The sequence below is a fragment of the Dreissena polymorpha genome, chromosome 1 (assembly GCF_020536995.1).
Source record: "Dreissena polymorpha isolate Duluth1 chromosome 1, UMN_Dpol_1.0, whole genome shotgun sequence".
Lineage (NCBI taxonomy): Eukaryota > Metazoa > Mollusca > Bivalvia > Myida > Dreissenidae > Dreissena > Dreissena polymorpha.
Genome location: NC_068355.1, coordinates 207,270,794 through 207,293,128, shown reverse-complemented (window position 1 = coordinate 207,293,128; position 22,335 = coordinate 207,270,794). Strand labels below are relative to the sequence as shown.

The 22,335-nt window shown below is 34.1% G+C and overlaps 1 protein-coding gene across 1 annotated transcript in view; it reads left to right on the top strand.

The window, feature by feature from the left end:
* Positions 1-19,785, top strand: part of LOC127866056 (uncharacterized) — a 212,595-nt gene extending 192,810 nt beyond the window's left edge. Inside the window, exons 6-8 of the mRNA XM_052406378.1 lie at positions 17,375-17,653; positions 18,237-18,314; positions 19,583-19,785. Coding sequence (XP_052262338.1) covers positions 17,375-17,653; positions 18,237-18,314; positions 19,583-19,785 — 560 coding nt within the window. The remainder of the gene's footprint in view (positions 1-17,374; positions 17,654-18,236; positions 18,315-19,582) is intronic.
* The last annotated feature ends 2,550 nt before the right edge of the window (positions 19,786-22,335 follow it).

Genomic DNA, 22,335 nt, shown 5'->3' with positions numbered 1-22,335 from the left:
TAAGTTGTCAATAAACAAAGTTAAACAGCAATACAATTTAAAATAATGGCAGTTTTGTTTTGTTGTAATTGGCGAAATTTTAATTTGGAACGGTGGAGAGTAGCAGTAATTGACACATCTGTTAAACTAACCAATATAATTGAGAGTGTGGTCTGCTTACTTGATGTTCGTAAACAATTTTACAACACTGATTGCTAGCCAAAATAAAGTGTTTAGAAATAACAAAATTTAATCAATTTTATCATTGTTTGTTTAAATCAAACATATTTTCCGCTGACAAAATTGTAAATACAGGGAAATAACTCTTACAGCCTGGTAATTAAATTAATTTCATGACAGTATACTATTTGTTTGTAAATAATCATATCAAATTTAACCTCAGTATTGGCAAATTAGATAAAGCAAGAATAAAAATAAAACTAAACAGATGAAGATTCATATTTTATTTGGCACATGTTTTTATGATTAATGTGGTGTAGTTATCACGTAATGTTTATTCACGATAAACCATTGCTACCTCGCGTATAAATTATATTACCAGTCCGGCGCAGTGGTCGCGTACCAGCTTTAACTTTTATAGGCTCCAGCTTTGAATACAGCGGAAGGCAATACTGTTGTATTCAACTGTTATTTTCTTGCTTTATTTTCTTATGCTCCTCAAAATTTATTTTGGGGGAAGCATATAGTCGCCGCTTCGTCTGTCCGTCCGTGTGTCCGTCCGTACACAATTTTTGTCCGGGCTATTTCTCAGCAACTAATGATCGGAATTCAATGAATCTTTATGTGAAGCTACACTACCAAGAGGAGATGTGCATATTATCAGCGGGTTCTGGTCGGATGATTTTTCTCAGAGTTATGGCACTTTGAAATTTTCTTTTTTTTGTCCCCCCCAACTACTGTGCCCTCAAGACGTTTCCTTTTATCTGAATATATAATGCAATATTATAGCTTTGGGGAGCATCACCCGTCTCCGACGGTTTCTTGTTTAAGTTGTCCCGTAATCGTTCATAGTTCATGGACGACACATAGTTACTAGCAATGTTCATTACTCTTAAATTACCCGTGTGTAGCCTATTATTCGATATCTCGTCATGCGCGAATTGCCAAGATGACGAGTTTTGCATTAACTACCATTTTCTCGTGTCGCGCATGTTAATTTCTCTGCATTACGTAGGATAAAATATTCAACAACACCATATATCTGTTTCTAATCCAATTTAATGTCTGACTTAACTAATATTTCAGTTATACAAATACGTTGTGATTGCTACATGATTGTGTCCTTTCCATCTGTCCACCTCTAGGTCTAAACGCTAACTGACTATTTCCCTCTAACATCTACCCCGTGAAACTCAGTTATGAATCCCATTGGTCAGTGTTCTATGCGTGTTTCTTTCTAATTGGCTGAATTACAACCTAGGACTGGAGAAGTCACTATTCAAGTATGCACACGCTAATCAGCATTGTGATAGCAATAAATAGTGCAAATACAGCCTGAAGCTTGTGTCAACAGCATCGTAACCCCTTTGTTGTTAAACATACACCAGATCCAAATATTTAATCTTTTGACCGTCATGCATACTCGCCACTGATATACTTGTCAATATTTCGTACATAAAGAAAACCCATTATTTGACACAACTTTTCCTCTCAATTTGATTTTTATGTATTTTATGATACAGAAAAATCTTTAAGAATGTAAGTATGGAAGTAAACGAAAACATATTAACACATACGATGAAAAAAATCAAACACGCAAACATGAAAACATTAGTGACTTAAACATATATATGATGAAAATCTGCAAATTAGTAATGACATTTTTAACGAATGTTTCTGCTAAAATAATAAAACGTCGGAATATATAAATAGTCAATGTCAATCACAATGAAGTGGAATGTGTCACTGATTTGGAAAATCCAATACGAATAGTGTCCATTTTGACATCTTTGCTGGAGGCGATGTGGCGTCTAGGTGAAGAGATGAGACGTCCGGTTGAAGAGTATGTGACATCTGGTTGTAGATGGTAACATGAAGTCGATTGAAGGCGGCGGCTTCCGAATGAAGACGATGATTGTCAGTCGGAGAAGCTGTTGGTCCTCGGTTGTCGCACGATTTAGAATACTTCAAATGTTATTATATATAGTTCTGAAGAATGTCTGCGCTCATGACTGTAGCATGATAATAATTGTTTATGTACACGTAATTAAGGTAACACACATATATATAAATGTAAGTTCATCGACGAGAAAAATGTTCACCTAATATATGTACAAAGTACGCGCGATTTTTCATCATCAAGTCCATTCATATCATCGTATCTTTAAAAATCATTTTCGACGACGCGTGAAATGTCCATTAACAGTCCACTCGTTGTATGGTACTGATGCTGGTTCACAATTTGGATCAATGTCGACAATGTTGGATCCTAATTGAAGTCGTCTGTTACGTCATCTGATTCTCGACGGATACATCGTCGTCGAAGATATCTGTATGTCGATGACATTTTCTTCTTCTTTGTCGGGGCGTTAAGATCTGATCACGATCTCAAATGCGTTATGAACGCATGTTGCTGCAGGCAAACCACGCCAACGATGTCAGGAGCGCTGTTTTCTCCTTAACTTGTATCGCATTGGCAAATCTTATAGGGTCAATTACATGAAATGATAAACGGGCCTTTTATTTACATATTAATGGAATTTGCTATATAAGCACTCATATTACTATTCACACCTATGATAAGATATACCCAAATAAAATTCATGTGCTAAAGGAACGCGATTCTCATGACGCAAATTTATTATGTTTTATTTAAACTATACGCGTTTTTCTATTCAATGAAATGCATTGTGCTTTATTATGTTTTATTTACTTTGAGAACAAAAATTTACAAACCAATTTACAAACCAAATCCCTTGTCTTAATGTAGTTATTCTTATAAAGAAAGGAAAACAACTGTATATATGATCCGTATCAAAATTCCCGGAATCATAGCAATATAGTTGTATCTTTTACATTATACTAATAAAAGGTATAGTGCGTTGCTTTTAATGATATTTACAAACTGTATTAAAATGTTATCTACGCTTAAAATGGTGTTTACTTGAGCGCTGTAGGGCATAAGCTAGCGTTGGTTAATGTCGTTGTCAAGTGCGTTGTCATAAACTAGTCTGATACGAAAATAAAGCGTCGGTCAATAGGATTAGATCGATAAACGAATTGGGTATTTACCGTCCGTTGCGACAGGTGTGGTCTTTTTGTCATGTTTGTACCCGATTGAGATATATACACAATTATCACTTTGGGAACAGGAAACCTCGTTTCATTAAGCATACTTGATCATATAACCAGATGTTATCTATGGACAAGCCTCATTGTTAATATGAAACGTAACACTGCGATAATCTTGGGAAATTGGAATCACATTTATATAATCAAAGATTTTCTGTTGACCGCTTTCATATGTACCGTTACGACGATAAATGACGTAATAACAATCCTATATGTCGATAGGTTGACCTGTTCCGTTAATCAAATGTCTGTCAGTTATATTATCCTTCAATTTCCTAATCTTAACATATGGTATTAAACTTTTCAATTTATTTACCCCACCCTGGGTGTAAATGTATTCGTGTTCATACTTGAAATAAATCTTAAATCGGGTCTTAGTTTATGTAAATATCTCCCAAAAGTTTTATTACGCTTCAGAGCTGGTTGCTATTGCGCACGGATAATTGGCATTTCACCCGTATACTAAAGTATGACATTTTCATTTCATTCTAAACCAGTAAATCAATGCTAATGACGATACATTATCAAAATCGGACGATACCGTCCTCTATAATCCTCTTTTTACATATTTACTACATATACATTCAAAACATATTTCTCTATATACAAAAATTTGGGGGGTCTTTAAGTCTCGACATCTATTTCGCTTTATTGTGTAGTCCATTCATTTACATGTGTTCAGCCATTGTCTGAAGGCACGTGAAAATTGCTTCCCTCATGGCGTTATTTGAACGTGAAGTCTTTTTCGTCAATTTTCGTTTTTTGTGTTTTAACGCTACCGCGTCAATTTGCATCTGATCATCTGAAGAATCATTTTCAAATCTACGTACAGGTGAGTTTTGTGAATTACTGTTAGTGTAATGCATCGTATCTGATTCACTGGTGTTTGACTGTATATCCGCGAATTGTTTGTTTCTCAAATGTTTTTGCAGTTCCGGAAGCGAAATATTTTCCTCATCGTCCGTATTATCTCTAATCTGTCGGGTCTGTTGCGTAATGACAATTAACCCATGTACTGACGTATTTGAATCGTTATCAGAAGATAATGTGTCTTCTGCAAAGGCTAAATTTGCTTTTCTAATCGGGCGCGCAAGTGGTTTATCTATCATTGGCCATTCATCGATATTTGCGTGCCTTATTTGATCAGCGTGAACTTTAATAGTTGAGTTGTCTAACTGATTCTTTATTACGTATGTTAACGGCGACTTTTGTTCGATTATACGATAATATGGCCTCCATTTACTGTCTAATTTATTTGTACGTTGAAAGTTTTTGTTAAAAACGGGGTCATTGATTTCGAATTTAATATCTTTCGTATTTTTATTCGCATAATCAGCTTGTCTACGTTTCGATTTTTGAATTTGGGCACATACCTTTTTAAATGATTTGTGTTGTTCTTCTTATATTATTTTATGATAATCTTCACTATGATATTTACGTCTAGGCTTTAACAAGTTGTCTATTGGAAGAATAGGGTCTCTATTAAAAAGTAAAAAGAACGGTGTGTGCTTCGAAGTCTCGGATGTACTAAATCTCATTGCCGCTAAAGACATGTTTAAATGTACGTCCCATTGTTGTACATTTTCTTGAACCCGTTTTGATAGCATATTGTTCATAGTCCCATGTGAACGTTCGTTCATGCCATTAGACGCGGGATGATATATTGTCGTTTTTACGTGGTCAATGTTCATTGATTTTAATGTTTCAGTGAACGCTGTGCTAGTGAATTCTTTTCCGTCATCAATTATAATTCTTATAGGACAACTATGACGGGAATAAATTTCGTTCATTAACAGGTGTATTACGCTGTCGGAAGATATATCTGGCGATGGGAACCCTTCTATGTATCCTGAGTATTGATCTACGAAACATATTATATATATCTATTTCCGGAAAGCGTTTTCGGATATGGCCCGCATATATCTATGGAAACAACTGAAAACGGAAACGGCGGTATTGAGGTATCCGACGATATGGGAGCTTTAATTGCTTTTAAATTTTAACTTTGACATATAATGCACTTAGATACATAATCATTCAATTCTTTGAACATTTTAGGCCAGTAATATTTCTCTTTTAGTGTCTGAAAAAGCCTTTGAGACCCAGGATGTCCGTTTTCATCATGGTATTGCATGACAACTGAATCAGTCAGGTGTTTAGGTACAAAAAGCCTGAGAGTAGGTTCCTCATCTACGTTTTATATGTAGTACAGTATGCCATCAACCGTTAAATATCTTTCATCTTCACTCTTGTTCTGTTTCCCTAATCTTAATCTCGCTTTAATCTCAGAAATGAGGGTCTTTTTCTTGTTCTATTTGCATATTAAGCCCTGATATATTATCGTTCGACGCTGTGTCGTCTACTGGGAGTGGCTGCGGGGTAATAATATTATCAATTATTTGCTTGTGGTCAATGTTTGTGGAGTCGATTACATTAATTTCGCGTGTTTGGTCTTGTTCATTTATTTGCGAATTAATCGTAAAATGTTTATCGTTAATATCTTATTCTATTTCTGTTTGATCGCATTGATTATTCTTTATTTTGGTTTTTGGACGTCGGCTTAGAAAGTCGGCAATAATATTCTTTTTTCCCGATATTCAATTTTGCAGTTGTAACCCGCTATACTTAAGGCCCATAATTGTATTTTCTTGTTTTGCATCGGACTTTCCAATAAATACTTAAGCGGCTTGTGATCACTCCTTATAAAAATTCAGCATTGTGTAAATAATGGTGCAGTTTACTTAGACTGTAAAATATGCTGTAACATTCTTTTTCAATGGTACTATATTTGCATTGCGTGGGGCTTAATCTGTGCGATATGAAAAATATTGGCTTTTCGCCCACATAATCTCCGGTTTCATTATTCCCGCATTTTTGAGTTAAACAAGCTCCGACGCATTTATCAGATGCATCAGTATACAGTATATAACCTTTTTTCGGATCAGGGTATGAAAGATAAGGGATTTGCGTAAATGAATCTTTTAATTGTATGAAACTATCTTCACACTGTTTTGACCATTTAAATGTGACATTCTTTCTCGTAAGATTAATGAGAGGCTCGACTACTTCTGAATACGATGGACAAAACCTCCTATAAAATCCTGCAGCACCTAAGATAGATCGTACATCGCGAACGCTCTTTGGCCTAGGGAATTGTCGGATCGCTTCTACTTTTAACGGATCCGGCCTTATACCGTTTTGATCTATGATGAAGCCTAGATATCTAGTCTCTCTTTGTAAGAATTGACATTTTGATAGTTTAAGCTTAAGGTTATGTTTATTGAGACTCTGTAGTACTGTATTTACGTGCGCTAAATGAGATTGCAAGTCAGGTGAAAATATTAGAATATCGTCTAGATACGCCACAGCGAAGCTCTCACAACCTTTGAGTACTTTATTAGCCAATTCTTGAAATATAGCACCGGCAGAGAAGGCCCCAAAGGGCATAACGTTGAATTGAAATAGACCCCTGAATCCCGAAGCAAAAGCCGTTTTTTCTTTGTCCTCTTCCTTTATAGGTATTTGCCAATATCCCGATATCAAATCTAAACTGGTGAAATATTTACTGTTACCTAATAACGCCAATATATCATCTATTTCTGGTAATGGATAAGCAATTGGTTTTGTAATTTTATTAAGCTGTCTGAAATCGACGCAAAACCTTTTCTCGTCTTTATTATCTTTGTTTGAGTCATGGTTATTTTTCTTTTTATCTACTAAAACAATAGGGAAGCTCCACGGACTTCTTGATGGACTTATTATGTTTGCGGCTAGCATTTCGTCGATGGCTTTATCTATGAATACCTTATTGTTTAATGGTGTTCGATACGGTTTCAATTTAATGGGTGGATGATCCCCTGTATCTATGGTACATAGATACATTTATCTATGGTAAATTCTATCGCTGAAGTTTGTGTTAATTCTAAATTATTTCTTGCGAAGAGAGCTCTGTGTTTTAAGAGTACCGGTAGAATATTTTCTTTTTGATTTTCGTCTACACGTAAATCTGATAAGATTTCATATTTAGATAAGCCTGATTTTGGCTGATTATTTTTGATAACTTCTTGTACTGAGCATATTTCATTATCATTTACTGATTTTATTCGCCCTATGGCACAGTGTCGTCTAAGCCTTATTGTTTTGTGCGTATTGTTTATAATTAAAATGGGAAATTGTCTATCACGCGTTGTCTTGACGACTGAATTAACAATCGTTAAACCAGGTTCATTATCAAAAAAAGAATTGCTTATCCCATTGAATTCATAATTTGTATTTGAACGTATGCAGTTTCTTTTAGCTTGAGCAAAGAGTCTCTATGCAGTTTGTGGTTTTAACACAGTATGTCTAGTTAATCTCGCTATCGTTAAAAGATGTACATCTTCTTCTAGAGGTACATAACAGTTATCAATCCTAAAACATCCTAAATCAAAGTATAAACGGACACCATTATCTTGTAAAAAGTCTCTTCCTAAAATAACATTTCTATTTATGTTACATACTACAAAAAACATGTGCTCTTTATATATGCTCCCTATTTTAAATCTCAAGTTTACACTTCCGTGGACATGTAATGAATTTCCATTTACCGACTTTAGATTTACTTTTTTAATCATCAGTGCGGGTTTTTGTTTTAACATATCATAAGTACGTTTGTTAATCAAGGATACTTCCGCTCCACTATCGATTAAGCTCCTAAATTGGTAACCACCTGTTGAAATAACACAAGAAATTGGACTACCACACAAAGCGATATTATATGTCTCGACTTTTTCATTCTTACCATAGACCCCTTTTTGGTAAGAATTTCCTAGTTTTTTCGATTTATGTACGTTTTTCTTTGAGTACATTCTCTACTAAAGTGTCCTAATTTACCACAATTCCAACAATCAATTTTATCTTTCCAATTTTTGTCATATTCGTTCTTGCGCCCGTTACCGTTTTTACCTATCGTATGACCGTTCCGCCCTACCGTATATGCACTTATCTCGCGTTGCCTACGGCGACAGATTTCAATAGAATGACCGTGTTTCTTGCAATATGTGCAAACAATAGATGACCTAATATGATCGATATCTGTCTGAATATTATCGGTCGTAATATTACCAAGTCTATTTACCTGTGATCGCAACTCAAATCTAGCTCTGACACTTTGCTCTTGAATTGCGCTTTTTAAAGCATGTGATAGGGTTGCATGATTTTCGCGCATTAATTTAAGTCTCAAATAATCGTGCGATAATCCGTCGATAGAAATTTCTACTAACTGTTTTTCTATATAGTCTAAATTTCCTTCAATATTTTCGTATGCATCAGTCGCAAGAGATAAAAGTCGCTCAGCGTATATTTGAACATTTTCGTCGGTCTTTTGTTTAGTCGTCTTTAATAATGATAAAGCGTATTGTGGGTCTTGAATTTCCGCAAATCTTAATTTAAGCTGTTCCTTTAAATCTGTCCATGTCCCTGTCGGATCATCAGTCAAAAAACGATGTATGTAATCACTAACAAGCCCTTTACTAGATTGGTAAGCAACAAATTTTAATTTAATCTTATCTAAATTGGTAAGCGTTCCATATTTTTCTACATTTTTAATCCAATTTTTAAATTCTTTTGAATTTCCATCAAATGATTGTACAACCTGTGAAATAGTCTGAGTGCTTATGGCCGTTTTATGATCTTTAATTTGTTCATTCAAATTTTGAAATAATTCAGTGATTATTTGATTTGCCATTTTGATACAAGCGTTAGGAAATAAAACAGTCACTCACCGGAAGTTGCAGAATATGTGCGGTCTGATGTCGTTGTTCCCGGCTCACGGTCGTTGCTACTGGTTACAGAAGTTGCCGAAACGGAGTTTCTTCGCGTTGTTTTTCATGGCTTCGTAATCGTAAGTGGAAGTATTTCTTTGTTCGAATCCTTGGTTCACGAGCACCATTTAACGTCCTGTGTCCCGTAATCGTTCATAGTTCATGGACGACACATATTTACTAGCAATGTTAATTACTCTTAAATTACCGGTGTGTAGCCTATTATTCGATATCTCGTCATTCGCGAATTGCCAAGATGACGAGTTTTGCATTAACTACCATTTTCTCGTGTCGCGCATGGGACAAGTCGGTCCCTCTCTATTTATGTTAATTTCTCTGCATTACGTAGGATAAAATATTCAACAACACCATATATCTGTTTCTAATCCAATTTAATGTCTGACTTAACTAATATTTCAGTTATACAAATACGTTGTGATTGCTACATGATTGTGTCCTTTCCATCTGTCCACCTCTAGGTCTAAACGCTAACTGACTATTTCCCTCTAACATCTACCCCGTGAAACTCAGTTATGAACCCCATTGGTCAGTGTTCTATGCGTGTTTATTTCTGATTGGCTGAATTACAACCTAGGACTGGAGACGTCACTATTCAAGTATGCACACGCTAATCAGCATTGTGATAGCAATAAATAGTGCAAATACAGCCTGAGGCTTGTGTCAACAGCATCGTAACCCCTTTGTTGTTAAACATACACCAGATCCAAATATTTAATCTTTTGACCGTCATGCATACTCGCCACTGATATACTTGTCAATATTTCGTACATAAAGAAAACCCATTATTTGACAAAGTTTATTGATGACATGTTTTATTTGGGATTTTTGTAAAACAAGCAAATCTGATAACACTTCCTTTAATAGAGACATACACAAATAACACGTTTGAAGAAAAACTAGCATTATTAAGAAAAAACTTACCATACGTAATCGTAGTCGTAGGTCGGTCCTTAAAAACCAATAACCTATACACTTATTACAATAATCTCAACGTTTAATGCGATGCATATATCCTTTACTTTAACCATTTATATGCAGCACTTGCCAATGCCTATCAATCGTGTGTGAAAGGAATCCAGTCCATTTCTACTTATGAACTCGTCCAGATATCTATAACGAATGTTTCAATGGAAATACGATACGAATGCTAAGTTGACACGTATCTGATATATCAATGTTTTGACGACATGTTATCTATTTCACGCGACTTATGATAGTAAAAGATACTTATTAAGTTGGGGACGAACTAGAATATTTGTTAATGACATAGCTAACTTGAGAGTATGGCATAATACATGTTAATCTTCGGAACGACATACGAACATCATTTAAGAAACAATTAAGGAGTTATTAGGCAATTAGGAACGATCATTTGTGATAACAACATAATCATCAAATAAAAACGCAGTTTAAAAACATATGCAATCGCGATTAATTCTTATTTTTATATAAGTGAAATACAATTTGTTTCTATTAGATCAGTTATTGATATGAAAGTCGATTGTGAATCAAGTCCGGGAAATGAAATTAGCTTCTGTCGTATAATAATAATAATAATAATAAAATCTTTATTTAAAGAAGATAGACTTGTTAAGAAATACATCAGATGAAATTACATAATATGCAATTAATATAATACATTTCTTATTTTCAACAAGGTCTTCTAACAAGATACAATTTACAACATATACATCATATTTCATCTTGAGCAATAAGAACAAAACATAAAGAATCATATATGCATGCACATATAATGATATATATTATAATAAAAAACAAATGACAGACATAAAACTACAATAACCATTTATGCAAGAACAGTATTTAAACATTAAACTAATGTTATTTACTATAAAAACATGAAGCATGTTCAGTTTATTTCATAAAGTGTGTAAGAAAGATAAGCTTTTAATTTTTTCTTAAATGTAATTAAATTGTTTGTTTGACGTATAGATTGGGGTAACAAATTCCAAATTGTTTTGCTAGAAAATTCAAACGATTGTTTGAAATAGTTTGTTTTGGGTATTCGCACTAGCTTTAAATCCCCCTTTTCGCAAGATCGCAAGTTATAGTGATTATTTTGTGAAGGTGTCAAAAGGTCACGTATGTATGTTGGGGTTTGATTGTGAAATGCTTTAAATACAATAACTGACGTGAAATAGTGATTACGCTGTTCGAAAGTCAACCATTTTAGATCTTTAAATAGTGTTTTTGAATTAGTGTTGTACTTTTTGTTTAAAATATGTGCACCACAACGCTTTTGTATTTTGACTATTCTATTAATTTCCGTTTTGGCCGCTGAACTCCATGTAACGTATCAGATATTGATATAACATAAACAGCCGTTATTCTAATTGCCTTTATGGTGGCATCATGACGTTCTTTTTTCGTTCCCAACACAGGTTGTGTCGTAAGGTATAACGTGCCCGCTAGTGATACAGTCGTTACAACGGATAATATTTCGTTACCATGACTAACCAAGTCGTTCTAACGAGCTAGTAATGACATTTCTTCGACTAATATAGACGTATCCACAACATATCGAGTAAACCACAGCGCCTTAGTAAACCATGAACATCATTTTTGCTTTTAGCTCAATAAAACAACATATATGCATTACATATTATCTCAGCAGAACTTCATATATAAAACACACTCATTTAATGCTAGGCGGTGAAAGGGTGAAATTATATGGTTTTATAATAAGGTGGCTTAAAATTATAATCGTTAGCTCTTAAAACTCATAATTGCCATATGTATTTAGCTAAACTAAACACCATAAATGCATAACATATGAAACACCATAAATGCATAACATATGATCTAAGCAGTACTTCATGTTGTAATAAAATACTGAAAACGAAACAAACACTCCATTTCAAAAATAGTTTACATTTTGATCTTTATTTTTGAAATTTATATATTGAAGCCATATTTAATGACCCTGTGTATGGGTTATATTGTTTGATTCAAAGTCAATAGTATTAACCGGTATACGATACAAAAGTTGTTCCTTTAAAAAGCCTTGATTGTTTTCGGCTAATGTGATATTATCCGCTTGGATTATTTAGTGAAAGTAAAAATTACCAGCATCGAAGTGGAAATGACAGTTTATTACTCATGTTACTATTGATTAAAAATAAAATGGTAGTAATAGTTATCAATTGTATCGCGCTTCTATAAAGGCATGCAACCGATGGACGGTCATCGCTTAAACACAATGCTATGAGTGCAACAAAGTAACACTAGACGCTACATACATATACTTCAGTTTCCTAACTGATTTACCCAGTGTAAAAGTAATAACAACAAAGGTAATTAGTTATATTTATATCAGACTATATTGTGAAATTTGTTCAAGAGGACTGCGTGTATGTCATGCGTAGTTTTATTTTAATGTTAAAAACTGAATCTGATATCAATACACCATTTATATATGAATGTATTATATGTTAATGTACATGCGGCATGAAGTATATTGTGCATTATGACTATATATCTATGATTAAAGCTGTGCGATATATAGATATGACAAAATGTGTTTCAATCACCAAAACGAAGGAATATTTTGTTGTAATTTGTCTTAACAATATACAACAGCAAATATTTGTAAAATGACGAAATTTTTAATGATAGAGTAATTTCATATTTACGTAAAAATTAAATAGTCTATGGTAGTTATACAATAAACAGTTGACAGTAAATACCAAAAAAAAAGAGTGAAATGCGGCATGAAACCGCTTTGCGATGAAATCTGTGTTTTCATTCCAGAGAGAATTTACAAAATGGCACAGACAGATAATACCAAAGCTAACAAATTGGCTTATCTTCACATGAGAATTGTTCAAAATGTTGTACGGAAACTGCTGCAGTTTATAGTTAGACAATCTAACCAACAATGGACTTTAGACGAATATTTTGAAGCGAATGGTGACAAGATTTTGCAAACACAGCTCGCTATGCGACACAGATCAATTCTGTTACCAAGACATAGTGAGGTAACGATAGAGTCGCTGCCATTGTATTTGATTGAGCATCTCATAACAGACATTCCTCAGTGTTTTGTAGTGCCCCGTGACATAAGCGATGTGATACATTCACTAAATCAAATCAGACGTGAATCCAATTCAGCCATTGTGACGGGCGTTGATGAAACAATGTTTGAGAACCAATTGGAAAAAATGAAAACACTTTTAACAACCATTTGTCGTTTTATGGACAACAACCCGGTACTTCTGGAGGTACAAAGAGGTATTGAGAGTTTACGCGAATCTACCTTCATAACAGATGACACTGTCTTGGATGAATTCAAGCAACACTATGAAAAAGAAAAGTCGCATAGAAAGGCTATAACATCTTTCTCGAAAGGTAAATACGTTATGATATAATAATAATCATAAACAATATAAGACAATTAATATAATGAAATGAAGTATTTTTTTCTATTTATTTCGTTTTTGGTCGTTCCTTTATGGGTTCAAAAACATAACTATAAACTGTGTTTCCAATTGCCCACAGAGAAAGACACTCTTCATCGAATGATTGAAAAGGTCGTGAGTATTCGCGATGGTAATGTATCGGATGCGGCAAACGCTTTCGGTGTCGATGCCAGAGGTTTGTGTTTTGTGTCATCTATTTTACTGTGTGTCAGGGTAAACTATTTCTCATTTCATTAAAAACATTCACATGTCTTATCATCAATACATAGATCTTACACAGGCTTTTAATTTTTTAAATCACAATGGTCACATCATGTACATGAAATGTTTTAATTGAGTCAAGAACAGAAGCGCTTTTTTCTTGCGACTTTAACACGCGCATTAAATATGATGTTGCTGTTATGCGGAAATATTGATCCATATTAAGTGCAAAGTTAATTGATACCCAAACCGAAGTACAATAATAACCCGACACATATTTGCATACCTAGTTGTCAGTTTCGAGTGGGATATAATTATCTACTATATGTTTAAATTAATGGATCATGGGGAGAAAAAACACTTTCTTAATAATCTAAACGATTTACTTTTAAATAAGCTTCGTCTGCAGCAGATCATGGAACCGATCAAAGGAATGAGCCCTTCCGCCTCAAAGTGCAAGTTACAGGTATAATAATACCTCGATAATTTATAGCATAGCAAAAATATTCTTACCCGTAAATTTAAATACACACTTTTCATTTTTATATTGCTGTTTATTGTATTATAATTGTGTCAGTCCCATGTAAAATCAAAATTAAAAAATTAATAAAAAGGTGCAAGCGCAGCGGTAGCAAAACAATTTTATTTCTTCAGAGTCTTGCTTATCGTAAGTTTTTGTAATATCCTAATAGAGTCACTAACCCTTTACGGAATGACATCGGGTCTTAAACTAAACAAAAGTAAATGCACTGTGTTACGAGTAGGTAAATTAAAACAAAGTAATGTCCTATATAAAAAAGAAATGAAATTTAATTGGACATCCGATGAAGCCACAACGTTAGGAATTACTTTCACAACAAATGAAAAAGATACAGTTCTTAAAAACATACTTCCAAAATTACAGAATTTTAAAAACTGCTTAAAATCATGGCATCACCGTAAACTTACACCAGTCGGAAAAAACACAGTATTGAAAACGTTTGCACTTCCTAAATTAATTTATGTATTAACAGTTCTCCCAAATCCACCAAAGGATATTATTAACGATATATAATCAGCAATGTTTAATTTCATATGGGACGGTAAGCCTGATAAAATAAAACGAAATCAGTTAATTCAATCTGTAGAAAATGGAGGTATCTAATTATCGAACATTGACTCTTTCTTGAATGCAATCAAATGCAGCTGGGTTAAAAGATACCTAGATAATACCAATACGAGTAAATAGAAGTTATTTTACCAGAAAATTCTAAAAAAATATGGTGACTCCTTACTCTTTGAATGTAACATAAGCAATACTATCTTACATGAAATTGCAAACGAAAACATATTTCTGTCTGATGTTCTATCAGCATGGAGTGATGACACTCATAACCTATTAACCATAACCAGCAGTAAAACTATTTTATGGAACAATAAAGACATAACTGCTAACAATAAGACGTTTTTCTATAAAGATTGGTTTGAACGAAGCATTAAATATGTCGACCAATTATATGACTACAGAATTAAGGATTTCTACTCTTTTGAAGATATATGCTACATATACGGAATACCTTCAAATAATTTTCTGAAGTACTACACACTAATCAAAAGCATACCCATGCATACTAAATCTGAAATCAATACAAATAATACACGATGTACTCAAACAACATTCGTAGAAAACATACTTGGAAGAAAAAACAATCGAATAAAATATTTTACACACTACAAATTAAAAACCCTACAGAAAACTCCAAAACCCAACATAAATGGCAAGTCCTTTTTGGAGAACATGAACTTAATTGGAAACACATATTTACCATGCCATATAAAGCAACTATTGAAAGCACACTGAGAAATTTTCAATATAAATACATCCATAGAATTATAGTTACAAATAAATATCTCTTCAAATGCAAATTAACTAACTCAAATCTGTGTGACTTTTTGCGGTGAAAACATCGAAACAATAGAACATCTTTTTTGGGAGTGCAAACACATCCAGCCTATTTGGAATCAATTAGTATCTTTTCTTTAACAACAGCAACTAAACGTTAAACTATCTTTCTTAAATGTAAGTTTCGGAATTTACTCATTGAAATCAATAGACTGTAATAATATTGTGAATTTTATTCTTATATTGATGAAATATTTTATCCTTAACATGAAATACAAAAAACAAGTACCAAGTTTTAATTGTTTTGTCCATAGTCTTAAACTAAAAGTCCAGATTGAGAAAGAAATAGCCCTCAGTAATGACACATTACAAATCTTTGAACAAAAATGGAATCGGATTAAATTCTCATAATGTTTGTCCACTTATATACAATTCACTCTAATGTTAGTTTATCTTTTTAAATTTTTTTTTTAATTTTTTTTTCAATCTTATAAGATCATTGTGAATATACAATAAAACACACAAGTCCAGTATGCTTTCTTCCGACTTTATACAACTCATCATGTTTTCATAACTCTTCTTCTGTTGTTCTTTTTTTTTCTCTTTAAAAAATATACATATATTAGCATATCTTGTATAACATGTCTGAACGTTATTGCTTTGTACAATCACTATGTTGTATGATCATATACATGTATACAGTGTATGTATTATATTGAATAAATAAAAAAGAAAGTTTTTGTCATATTTATTTGTCGTTCAAAAAATTAACAATAACGAAACTTTATTTTAGATGTAGTTATAGAGATGGATCCCGGAACTGCTCGAATGTCTAGAGATATAGTAAATGTCATCAACAATCAAGAAGACTCCGATGGGCCGAATCCTTTACGAGAAAGAGGCGAAGAAATCATATCAACGTTTACAAAAACATTTTCATACTATGGAGGTATGATTTGCACGTAATGCAGCATGGTTAACGTAAATTGTTTTATAAAATGTTAATGGTTCGTCTTAAAATCGACAGATATGTTTATAATGATAGCACATTTAGAAGTATAATTTAAACAATAAAGATTTCTTAAAGGATACACTAACTGTCATGTTGTTACATAGCACAAACTATTGAATATACAGATGACTTTTGTCTACGTCAGATTTTTTTGCGAGGCAAGGATGTGTACAGATTTGTGTAAAGCCACGATCAATTAGACTTTTGTTCGAACTGTTCGAAGATTGCGTTAGTGGTGAGATAACACAGAAACTGCAAACCTTAGAGGAATCGATTCGATGCATACATGATTTCGAAAACTACAAACAGGAAGCTGTGCTCTATCAGGATCATTATGACTCGGTGATGAATGATATAGGTAGGTTGAAAATAAAGTGTTTTATTGCTGTATTGTATTTGTCGTTCACGTACATGTTAAAAGAGGAAAAAATAAAATAACACAATTTTTATTTATCACTTGAACAAACATGTGTTCCGTGATAAAAAATAATGGCAACCAGTTTCATAGCCTCAGTAGATGTTTTGCAATATTTTCAATATAAGATTGCTTTAAAACGTAAAACGACTATGCATATCAATATTGATAGACCAACATAGTGTACAGTTATAATAAGGAGTATAGAAAGACACACATACAAACACATACAGACACAGACACACTTGTTCTAATGAAGATTTAACTGCGGTGCATTTGGTACAATATTATGTTGTGTCATTAAACACACAGCGTCACAAATAAGGCAGCAGTTTGAAGACAGAGGTTTAACTTTGGCAAATGAGAGTACAGTTCCGAAGGTTGAGCTATCTGCCAATAGCACAATACTTATCCGAGTTCCATGTCCATCTGAGGATGATCGTGACCAATTTGAAGACACCTTCAAATCAGGGAAAACGACAGATTTGTTCAAATCACTGGAAGACCTCTTGCGTGACGCTTACAGAGAACCAGATATTTCCTTAAAGGCAAAAGTGGACGATAGAAAAAATGCTACATCCAAAATCGCTGGTACAGTTTTTATGAGTTATTTTAATGTTAAAAGAGACAAATTAACAGCATTATGAGTAGTTGTGATGTTGTTAGTTTGCAATGTTTTTTCATCCCATAACACGCACACTGTGATATTGATAATTTGGAAATAAGACTTCTTTCTGCGATATGTTAATAACATAAGACTAGGATTCGTTAATTACTTTGTCTTGGTTTATGTTTCATTCAATAGGTTTTCTGCATAAACATGTATTTAATAATATAATACATAGGTCTTCACTTACGAAAGGAGATTCATCATTATATGACTTGAAATTTGCTTGGCCTCGACAATGGTTGTTTATACACACATTATAAATTAGAAACTAATTATTAACATTCCAGACTTCAATCCACCATGTCAAATCAAGTATACCGGGTTAACGCCGAAATAAAGACGCCATTGATATTTTATGCAATATAACATGTGTTAATATGCTTGTTACAAATGTTTAACCGAAATAAAATAAGTTGCTGATATTTTAACAAGGACAGATATCATCTCATTGTTTTGTGCATACTAAATCGGCGACTGCTTAATTTTTGTTAATTTTTTTTCAAGGTAGTTTCGGAGGACATTATCAACATACTCATGAAGAAAGCCCAAAGGCGGAATGTACCTTTTCGCTATATGATACTGGTATGACGAAACTAGACTTGCAATAATGAACATTAATTTAAGAGTTGAAAATCATATTACATGGACACCGTAATGATTATACTGAAAAGTGTGCTATTGTGGTAAGCTTTAAGATTTATGTTACCGCAGCAAATACAATATTTTAATATTACACCTCAGAGATATTGGCCCATCTATGTCTATATGACCGGTTTTAGTCTGTAAAATGCGATAGAGAAACCTAAGAGTGTATGGACCGGTCACTATTTTTGTATAGGGACCGTTCGGGGTTACACACCACTAAATTTGCACTTTGTGGAAGCGTTTTATTGTACAGCATTGGCACTATTTCAGCTTTAACAAGAGTAAAAAAAAAAAGAATAAACGACACGCTTACCTCAATGCCAACGTTAATCCATGTTTATAACAATAAAGCCGAAACGATATTCACTTCCATTTTCTATTCTTCCATCCCTTTATCGAAACTTATTTTAAATCACACTATTTTATTGTATTCCTATCAAAGTTTACATTATGTATGATAAACACACAATCCGAAATACGTTTTGCATTTGTTCGATGCCTTAAACAAATAACAAACTGTTTAAAAAACACCACGTCCGACATTTCCTAAACATCCAGAGAATTTAGCTCAAAATGGAATGTTTCGACAGAGAAACTACGTCACACGATACAGTACGTCATCGTTTGCGCATTCGGTTGATTGTAAAATAAAAGTACGGAAAGCCGTTACAACACTGTACAATGGTTCAGGGGACACTCTTCGGTGTAATATAAGAAATAGTAAACTCCACTTCGGTCCCAATGGTATTATAGTGACCAGCCAGGCAGCCAAAAACTGAATATGGACCTCAGCCTACGGCTTCGGTCCATATACGGTTTGTGGCTGCCTGGCTGGTCACTATAATGCCATAGGGACCTCAGTGGGGTTTACTATTTCTTAAATAGTAGCTTGGTGTTTATAGTATTTGTGTGCATTTTGGAACTCCGTCATAATAGCATAATCAAATATTTTATTGGACAATGTGAACATACTTAAAACGGATTCTAGTTTTATGTGTACATTCGTAAGGCAGTTAATGCTAAACGCCGTAAGAACCGGAGGTAGAGTCGAGAATGGCCGAATAAATAGTCTCAGTACAATGTCTAAACAAGTTACTTGGCCGGTCTGTGAATCGAACTGACAGTCCTAGCGCTTTATGAATTGAACGAGCCGTGTCTGCTAACCACAAGTTTGTTTTATTTCAAGTTGTTTCGAACGTTTACAGGTTCCGTCGATAGACAAGAAAAACAAGGAAGCCCTGATGTCGACAGAGTGCCGACGACTGTCGGCGAAAGTATCGAGGCCGAAGGCAGCAAAAAAGTAGAAGGCATCATCAGCGAAAGAGTAGAGACCAGAGTCAGCAAAAGACGGACAGTGTGGTTGACAAATAAAGTGAAAGTGGAATGGACAGTTTCGGGGGCGGAGTAATTGGGAGAGTAGGGGTCATGGTCGGCAGCATTATAAACACTGGAGTGGATTTATACCATGTTGCCAAAGAACTCGTAAATGAAAATATAAGAATGGAATTGAAAGCAATTCAATTTAATTTCTGTGGACGTTTATATATAGTTACCTGTTTATCTTGAATAAATGTGCTTATATTGCAAATTCAAGATTATTAATATATATATATATTTATATATATGTCAAATAACATGTAAAACAATTCGTCGAGTGACTAGCGTGCAGAGTGTATGCTGAACAATGGAGTGCACTGCAGTTATTTAAAATTGAAAGAAGACATTCTCTTAAATGAGACGTATTTTTACGAAAATATTATAGTATTTTATTAAAACGTGTGCGTTTTTATGTTTTACTTGTGAACTGGTTAGTGAACTTTTTTGACGTGCGTTGCTTATATATATTTTTATCAACACAGCCACAATTTCAGCATTCGTATACAAAAACTACACTCGCGACTTTCCGGACGAAGCTTAACAATCTTGAATTTGCAATATAAATACATTTATTACACATATATCATCTTCTGTATTCCTCATAAAACCTCATGTTCTTGTCATTGCATAATTTTCATAAGCATAAAGCGGTAACTTGTATATGTGCCCTTAATAAATATAACATGTTAACTTGTAACCGATTAAAGTTCATTCATAATCTTGGAAATGGTCATGTATATCGTTGCAATTTTTTGTTATCATTGATATGTTTAATTGTCTGCCTTTATATTTGTTTTATTTAATTTATTCAAGGTCTTATCGTCGTACATTGCACAAACAAATTAATTTGTGTCGAGTTAATTTTTTAAAAGTATTTCTGTTCGATGATGCAATGTTCAAAAACATATCAACCAGCAAGACAATATTGGTTTGGATGTTTGGTATGTATATACGTAACTCTATATAAGACTATATTAATGAGAAGGAGCAAACGAATATGCTAGAGCCGTTGAAGCGTTAGGCAAGTATTGCGCGCCACAGTCGAATGTACCTTACGAGAGACACATGTTCCGGAGATTAAACCAGTCGCCAAGAAGTTAAACAAGTCGCCAAGAATTGCAAATTACATGTACATGTTACGTATGAAATTGTCTTGTTTAACAAGTATAGCCTGGTCAATTAAAGCTGAATTTATGTTTTTAATTAAAATAAGCGACACACAAAAGTAAACGAAATAAATATTTTGTTTTATTTGTACATATATTTAGATTATTGTTTTTGCTAAACTAAGATAGCAATGTTAGCGCAGATATAAATATGTTCCACGCTTACACAATTTTTATTTTCAATATACATGTGACCATTTTGCGTTGCTTTGACGCAAAATGAATTCATATATTTCTTACTACGGTCACTACCCTGTCCATTAAGACATCCTTACATACAGACGAGCAATCGTCTGTAACCCCCCCCCCCCCGACGTCATCAGGTGTATACTGGCGAAGAGCTCTTAAGCAAATTCGTCCCCTTAAGTATACATACGTTGTATATCAAAATGATATGTTTATTGAACATGTATTTATTTAAATTGAAAAAGGTGGTGAAAAATGTATAAAGCATTCATTTGAAAATTGGAAAGCATTCGTTTGTCAACAGGCGTTAGATTGCGAGCTATCGGTTGAGACAAGATAATGTGCATATCGGTTGACCGAAAACGGTCCTTTGCACAGTTTTTGCGCTGCATTCGTTGCACCGATATGATGACGTTAAAAGCCTCCTCAAACATAGACGAATCCGTACGACGAAGCCTGGCGAAAGGGGTATATTTATGAGTTCTAGCGAATTCTTGCCGAAATTGTTTGAAAATGTGTTGCATTGTGTAATATTATAACGAAAGGTGGACGAAGAAGAACTATTTGATGCGAATGATTTACGAAGTGTGACGGACAGTGACTGCAATTCGCTAGAAAGCGTTAGGTCGCGCAAATAATATTCGTTCTTTCGGTTAGCGATTAGGAGCTATTAAGAGCGTAAAGATGCGAATGTAAACGCAACCTTGCGCATACTTGCGCATACCGCCAAATATTTCCGAAACGGTGTTTCTGCATCCGGGCGTTTTGATATAGACTAACTTTTTTCCGACTCGACAGTATTGCTGTGACTACTGATTATGTAAGTCAAACGTTTGCCGCCTATGCGAAGAGGGAGAGGAAGAGGATCTAGAGCGAGGAAGGCTGTTGCTGTAGAGCCACGGGAACTTAAACAACCACAGATGCAGTCTAATGAAAAGCCTGGTAATGCCGAGGAGAAAATACCAAGTATTCCATCCGTGAAAGTTATCATTATATTTAATTTTTAAGCTCATCATAAGGAAACGATATACATGTAGTCGCTGATTTGTAAGTCTGTCTATCATTCCGTCTGTCCGTCATTCCGTGGCAGGATTTCTGATAGCTTTTGCTTGCCATCAATAGCAGCAACGCAATTTGGAATGTTTCAATTCTTGATGAAACCATGAACCAGCTGTCTCCATTCTTCAGGTGCGGAAGGGGCTGTCATTACCTCATCAACATATTATCCA